This window comes from Argopecten irradians, chromosome 6 (assembly GCF_041381155.1).
Source record: "Argopecten irradians isolate NY chromosome 6, Ai_NY, whole genome shotgun sequence".
Taxonomy (NCBI): Eukaryota; Metazoa; Mollusca; class Bivalvia; order Pectinida; family Pectinidae; genus Argopecten; species Argopecten irradians.
Genome location: NC_091139.1, coordinates 34,928,045 through 34,935,996, shown reverse-complemented (window position 1 = coordinate 34,935,996; position 7,952 = coordinate 34,928,045). Strand labels below are relative to the sequence as shown.

General features: G+C 34.4%; 1 protein-coding gene across 1 annotated transcript; it reads left to right on the top strand.

The window, feature by feature from the left end:
• The first annotated feature begins 1,780 nt into the window (after positions 1–1,780).
• Positions 1,781–7,016, top strand: LOC138325722 (ceramide kinase-like). The gene is made up of 10 exons (XM_069271562.1): positions 1,781–1,937; positions 2,283–2,459; positions 2,781–2,909; positions 3,412–3,475; positions 4,097–4,242; positions 4,582–4,803; positions 5,040–5,243; positions 5,531–5,715; positions 5,998–6,164; positions 6,363–7,016. Exons 1-10 carry the CDS (start codon positions 1,838–1,840, stop codon positions 6,406–6,408), a joined length of 1,440 nt encoding a protein of 479 aa, XP_069127663.1. The 5' UTR covers positions 1,781–1,837; the 3' UTR covers positions 6,409–7,016.
• Positions 7,017–7,952: the final 936 nt, after the last annotated feature.

The window sequence follows — 7,952 nt, the reverse complement described above, 5'->3', positions numbered from 1 at the left end:
GCGTAGAAGTGACTAGTATATTGTAGGTATTGTCAACGCTGGCGGGAAGATAGCGGATAAGTTGTTCATAACAAATTTAAACGACACAATTGGCTTAACATATAATTGCTTTATGCTTGTTAAATTATTTTCATTATTCTCTCCATTCTACGTCTACTGCAAGTCGCCCATGTGTATCTCCCATTTCCGCCCACCACAGTTCCGTGTGACGATCTATTTTCAGAGCAGATACTATTATAAGTGATCGTATACAAAGGTATTGTGTATTAACAGTTAGCGAGTGACGTCTACCCCAGTTTTAGGGGAATCCCCTTGACGACCCGGTACCTGGTCTGAATAATAAAATATAATGTTACTCACTGCATCGATTGCTACTGTGATGATTTGGAATAATTATATGCAAATTGTAGAAATAAACATACTACTTTTTAAAAATGATTTAACTCAATAAAACATTTTAAATAAAGATGTTTTATTAAATGAATAAAACGTTGATACGTTCATTAAAACATCCACATAGTATTTAATCTTCAGTACGACTTTCCATCAGTGGAATGATCTCTGGTGTCCTTGAACAAAGGAACATAACTAACTAACTAAGAATTATCGATATGATGTATTTAGGATCTGACTATCTTTTTCACCTTGATATGACGCTAGATGATACTTATTATTACGAGCGAATATAGTGTATCGATTCCTTAAACTAATCTTAAAAATTTAGTTGATACTATTTCATCCATGCGTTATTTTTCTCCTTGCATAAATTTGATTATAATGTTTAATGGCAACAGATTCTCAGAGTAATTTTTGAGATAATTTTATTCATGAGCAGATAGCAGACTAAATTACATTTCTTTGTCTCTTTAGGTTTTATACGGAACACCTTCATACTGTAAACAAAACTCCTTTTCGTGTAACATTACATGTTGCGTATTTCGCGAGTAGTTAAGATTAATCGCCCCGAAAATGTTTCAAACACACGACTTCATTACAATACGAGTCTAAATGGCTAAACACAATCACCGTGAATGACTCGTTACGTACGGAAACGCGAAATTAAGTCACCGCGAAACAGCTCTGTTTACAGTTGATTGTTCACCTCTAGTTGACATTTTTGTGTAAATATTTAATTGCTATTTTACATACTGTTTGGCGATCGATCAGTTGATGCAAGTATTTACTATAATACAATTACTCAAGGTCGCAGCATTGCTGCTTTATAAATGTACATATGTAGTTAGTGATTTCTTATATTCGAATTAGTTTAAAATTAAGTTATTTATTTACAATTCAGGTTAACACGTCAACGTTCTATATGTGTATAATAGAAACAGAGAAAATTACATTCGGATATGAATGTATTTTTCTTACTCAGGGTACGTAAAGCGTTAAGACTATTATTTTTTCTATTGTGGAATAAATAAATATGAACGGATTGGACAACATGTTAGGCCTATAGAGTATACTGGTTTGTCACCAACAGGCCAGTGGTAGTAAACTGACACACATGTTGAGAATAAAAGAAGAATGCAGGTATAATTTGTAACATATAGCTACTGTTAGTTGATCTACAGCATTATCTGTGCGGTAAGCCGCAGTATCCGGGATAGCATAGAGTAAGTGAGAGTGAGGCAGAGAGAAAGAGTCGTTCCTCTATAACATTCCACCGTATAGCTCAAGCTTGAAGCTGAAGGGCGACGATACGTCACCAAATCCCACTGCGTCTATAAATAGATTTTTTGGAAACTATTTAATGTGTGCCGCGCTGTGTACAGATTCAGTATATCACTAGCTGTTATTTAAGCGTACTGTGTATTTTACAAATCTTGGAGCTATGGATGCGTGTGGTCAATTTTATATCAACGGACAACAAGTCACAGTGCAATTCACTAATGACTGTTTACAATGGACGCAAACCAGTGATGGAAAACAAGGTATATTTTAGAGGAAAACGGTGTAAGAATATAATTAATCAAACATTTTTTTTGTATTTTAAAATGCAAAAACAACTTTAAGAATAATTCATTAACACATTCATTCCCAATTCAATACTAAAATGTAAAAGAGTGTTATTATTTTATATTATAGATGTATTTATCATGTGAGCATTTGTACATTTTAGCACGGATAGTTGTATTTAGTCTAGCTAATGTGGTCAGAAAAGTTTTCAGAAAAGATTACATACATAGATTACATACATATATAAATGAAATTGTAGTATGAAAAAGAAAAAAAAAACATTTATTTATGTAACATATCATATTATGCATCTATTCCAGTTGTGGTGAAATCGGAAAACATCCTATCTTGTACAAGAGTGGCCGATGAGACGGATTTTACTGTCATCTACGCTGCACATTCTAAACAATGTAAGCTGAGGGAAGCAAGTGTAACATTCTCCGGAACTTCGGACGAGGCCAGGAATTTATCCGAGAAGATCCAAAATTATTTAGAAGGTAAGATATTTTATTTCGCGGATAAACCCAGAATCCAATATTGCACCTGCCATTACTTGTCTCTTCCTTTTTAATAAATAATCAATGAAACAATATAATTGAAATAAAATGGGTCAATTTTAATTATTTAAATTGTTTAAGCTTTAAGCTGTGTTGACATGATGTGCAGATGTTCAAGTTAAACAAAGTAACCCAGAAGCATGTAAGAAGATAAATAAATTCAAATCCTAGTTTAGATATTCAGTTGTTAGGCCTTTAATCAAACGACTACGTCTTATCTTTCCTTATTATGTTGATACTTATATCCTATATGCCTTTCAGATAATAAGCGTCCCCATAGATTGTTGATCCTGATCAACCCACAGAGTGGAAAGAAGAGGGGATACAAGGACTTCATCAACAAAGTTCAGCCTATATTGAGACGGTGTGGTGTGGAGTTCTACCCTGAAGGTACATACATAATCTGTTATCAACTGTTGTACATAACGAATACCTGTGCCGTTTCTTCGAATTTTGAAATGGGTTTAGGGAAACTATTGATAGATGAGTTACTGTTCGTATCTTTGTGGCGATGATAGTTTTATCAACGATTGGCTTCAGTATTATTACGTAGTAAACAATTAAATGATATCAACACTGAGCGAGAGTCTTTAGTCCTATTATTAATAACTTCTGCTTTTATATGCATTATGTTTTTAAGTAAGCATTGTTTTATTCTATACTAGCCCCCAAAAATATGTTTGATATAGTTTTTATTTATTCACTTATTTGGATATTTACACTGTCTCGTGGTTTTTATTTACGGACAATGCTTAGTTTAAACACTTGTTATTGACCATTGCCGTAGTATGTAGGTGTTAATGCCATCATTCACGTGATGTATTGGTCATTTTGAGTGGTCAGTCCGTATCGTGATAATAAGGCGCTAATGATGGCTGTATTCTCTTTTCAGTCACAACCAAGAAAGGCGAGCCGACAGAGATTATCAGAAAGTATGATCTATCCACAATCGATGGGTAAGTACAATTTATAATACTTTTAGTGCACATATGTGAAACGACAAGTCAGATAACGTTAGATTATTTAGGCCAAGAGCGTATCTGGCTGGGTTTGTGTAAGGAACAGACATATACTCTGTACAGGATCTACCAACGCATTTATACATATACACGCAAAAATGAAACACGACGTTTACATAACCATACTTGAATTTATTGCACTTTATAAATCGAGGGGCATTTTATTCTACACCAGAATAGGTAGTGTTTACATAAAATACAACACAAATCTAGGGTAAACTGAGTATAAAGCTGTCGGCGGAGGATGTGCCTTTCCGCACATATAGCTGATGACGTATTTATCATATATACCAAACCACCTTTACAGGTGAGTCAGGCTAACACTAAATTAACTAAGTAAAAATAACATTTCTTTGGTTAGGAATCCACTAAGTAAAATAAACATTTCTTAGGTTAGGAATCAACTAAGTAAAATTAGCATTTCTTAGGTTAGGAATCAACTAAGTAAAATTAGCATTTCTTTGGTTAGGAGTTACTCTTCAGTTATAAAGTGGTGAGGTATTCCTTTTAAATGTTTTTAAGACAGAGACTGACCAATATGTTTTTATATATTGACAGACTTGTGGCGATGGGAGGAGATGGATTTTATTGTGAATGTTTGAATGCCTTGATAAAACGGACCCAAGAGATGTCCGGGGTGAACTTTAACGACAGTACCGCGGAGCTGGTTTCTCCAACCGTTCCCATTGGAATTCTTCCTGCAGGTAAGATTGTTTTAGCTAGATATATTATTCGTATCTCAGTTTGTTTAGTAAAATGAATATAGACAGACGTTATTTACTTACGATAAACATCTATAGGTAATTAGGGTTTCCCGTTCAGTTTGTACTTTTTCTTTTCTAGTCTTATGTCTTGCAGTCATGATACACATTTCATCGAGGTGATCTAGGTTGAGTGCAAATGTTATCGTTACACAAAATGCATTCAAAAACATCAGTTGAGATAAAGAAAAGTAGTATATCACAATGCATTTATTTGCCGCTCTACTATTTGTTGATTCCTTTCTACATTGTGTATAGCAAAGGCATCTCTCTCTTTTCCAGGAACAGGGGATTACGTAGTGCAGTACTTACACGGAACCAAATGTCTAGTTACAGCAGTTCTTAGGATTCTGATGGGCAAATCAGTCTACACGAACTCGGCCAGCGTTCACGAGGACAACAAATGTCTGGCACATTCCGGACTCGTTTTGGGTTTTGGTCTGTTCGGAGATATGATGCACCACTGCGAAAAATACCGTTGGATGGGATCCAATAGATACAACAGTATGTAATATACATGTGTAGTTACTTTTACTTTAATACATTGGAAGGGACAAATAATCAACAAGCAAACCAAATATCATCATAACGCTGAAAAAATATATATATTTAAATTTCTCTGTTGATAAATTACAAAGGATTATAGTAGAGATTTAAGATATACATAACGACATCTATAACTGAAATTTAAAGTCAAGCGAACACACTCTCAATATTAAATTGATTTCTCTCTCTTACAGTCATTCCCCTGGCGTCACTCCTTAAAAGACGGACTGTTGATGTTGAAATAGAATATCTTCCCTCAAAGTCCTCAGAGTCATCTGGTCGGTCACGTGCTTTCAGACGCCAGATATCGTTACCAGAAGTAAACAACAAAGTCAAAACGACGCCTCGTCTGAGGCGACAATCATCTGTGCCAGATATTCTCTCCGACAAACCTAACGGTAAGTCAATGTATCAATCATATAAATGAACGAACTTAAACCATAGAGGGAAATATCAAAAGAATGTCTGTCCGATTTATACGAATTTATCATTTCATGTTGTTTATGTTGTTACCGCATATAATAAAACCATTTCCAAGATACGTTTAGCATCAAGATTGAATAATTCTCTTGGTAATAAATCTAGAATCAAAATTATATGACTTCATCATTTCATGTTGTTGCAGTGGAAGAAATAAACATAAATTAGACAGTATGACTTTATGATGTTGTTTGTTTTTATACAGGTTGGCGAAAGACAACTGGACGTGTTTATGCTGTAGATACACACCCTATAGTTATGGCAGAGAAACATGGACGCATGCGTCCCTGCTTCGGGACCGACACCTTGACTATGACTGTTACGGACAAATGCAGCATTTCTAAACATATCCAGCAACTGACGATGGTAAACGACGAAAAACCCGATTGTGTAAGTATTTGAACCGTGATAAATATATCAACTGAAATAGTTCAAATATTTATGTAACAAAATGTGTACTGATGGTAAAATCTTCTACCCTTTCATTGAAAACTGTCTGATATTAAAGATGTATATTCAAAATTTGTTTTTAGTTCACGTTTCAATTATTCGCCGTTCTGCTAGTAAATTGATCGCGATAATTATATTGGAATGTATTTCTTTCCTCTTTTCGACTTAAAAAAATATTATCATAGCTTTATGATTTATATCCATCTTCTTTTTTACCTGCAGTACAATTTCGAGTTCATAAGGCAGATGAGAGTAGACGCCTACCGGGTCCGTCTTCCTAACACATCCGTTCGTAGAACCGAACACGGAGAAAAGGAACTGGAGAAGAATTACTTTATAAACTGCGACGGAGAGGCGATTCGGTTAACTACTCCACAGTTCGAAGTTAGGTGGGTAGCATTTGAAAATATAATATTTTCATTGAAGATAACTTATCTTTTGAAGCATATTTCGATTGTCACTTCACTTACGTAACTGAATATTGCGTTTTACATAATGGAAACTCTTATTTTGACTAAAATAAATTTGTGTCAGTTTTCCTGTTTCAATAAGCATATATCTTAATTTTCCTATTTTTATACTTTCAGGTTTCACAGAAATGTTGTGGCCCTTTTCGGCTCACCACCGACATGAGAGGACACAAGACCTTGGTAGTTTACCGAACATTATAAACAAGTGCCTTGTCACTTGACTGGTTCCAAACAAGCTTTCAGTCACCTGACTTGTTCCAAAAAAGCTTTCGGTCACCTGACTTGTTCCAAACAAGCTTTCAGTCACCTGACTTGTTCCAAACAAGCTTTCGGTCACCTGACTTGTTCCAAACAAGCTTTCAGTTACTCGCCCTGTTGCTAGCACGGATAGCAATCAGTTTTCGGCAGTGTGACCAATTGTGAACAAGTGCCAAAATCCGGCTTTGCGGCAAGCATGATGTGCGATCCGAGCCGGGACATTCCCATAAGGACGCGCAATGACTATATCGACAAGACTGCGAATAAATGGCCGAAATGTTGTGACATCTCGTTAGTCAAATGTCGTTATTGACAAACATTTTAATGACATTATAACCACATACAGTATTATTCTAGTATGTTTCTACATAGAGTATTTCTTATGGTATGTGTTACGGTAATCAATTTCATATACATATGTATTACTTTACAATATCATACACATCAATTGTTTTTGACAATTTTATACTTTGTTTGTCGAAAATTACGTTATTAAAATATTGAAATAGAAAATGAGTTCTTCGTATCTTTTATTTTAAGACTTCAACAAAATCCTATTAAGACACTAACGAATTGATTTGGCACAAACGTTCCGTATTTGTGCAATACAGAGTTTTCTTTTCTTGAGTATAATGTTGAGTATTACGTTATCAGTTTTTGCTTCAAAATAACTATGTTTTCTCCGACTAAACATCACAATCAAACCTACCATCAATAGGAAATGACCGTTTATACAGAGTGCTCAATGTATGTTAGAGAATTCTCTTCAGCGGTAATATTGTCTGCTGAAGTTTAATACACATTGTAATGTCATATTTGACACTGCATATTGCAGATTGCGTCTGAATCTCTCATTCATAATCTAGTATAAAAATCTTTCGAATTTGTATTTCTTGATTCATTTAACAGTTTTTAAAGTTATTTTTCCGTGAATCAGCATTTTTACCGACGGGATTATTTGTAACGTTATATTAACTTTTTGTAGCATCACAAACAAAAGAATTCTCATTTAAGTACAACATACAGTACTACACAACATTTTGCTCACTTGAAACCTTTTAAAACGGATTTTTGCTTTTTTTCATTTGGCTTCAGATTCAGCTTATCCCTGATGATGTACTTTAATGTAAATAAATACATGTAGGTTGGTTCATTGAAAGGTTCGACTTGCTGTACTTCTAAACCACGAACAGCTGTTGTAATATATATACATATTTTTTCTTGATTTAATCACAACATCTTTTCCCAACGACCTGTGAAATACCAGTAGAGAGATGTATGAGTCCTTTATATTTTCTGTAAGATCAATCAAAGAAAATTTTTTTTTTCTTCATTGACTAAAATAATGCATTTTGCTATATTTTGCACTGATATAAATATTCAATAGGATCAGCGGAGGATAAATGGTGTAACATGTTAGGTAAGAAATCACTGGTAGCAAAATGAAAT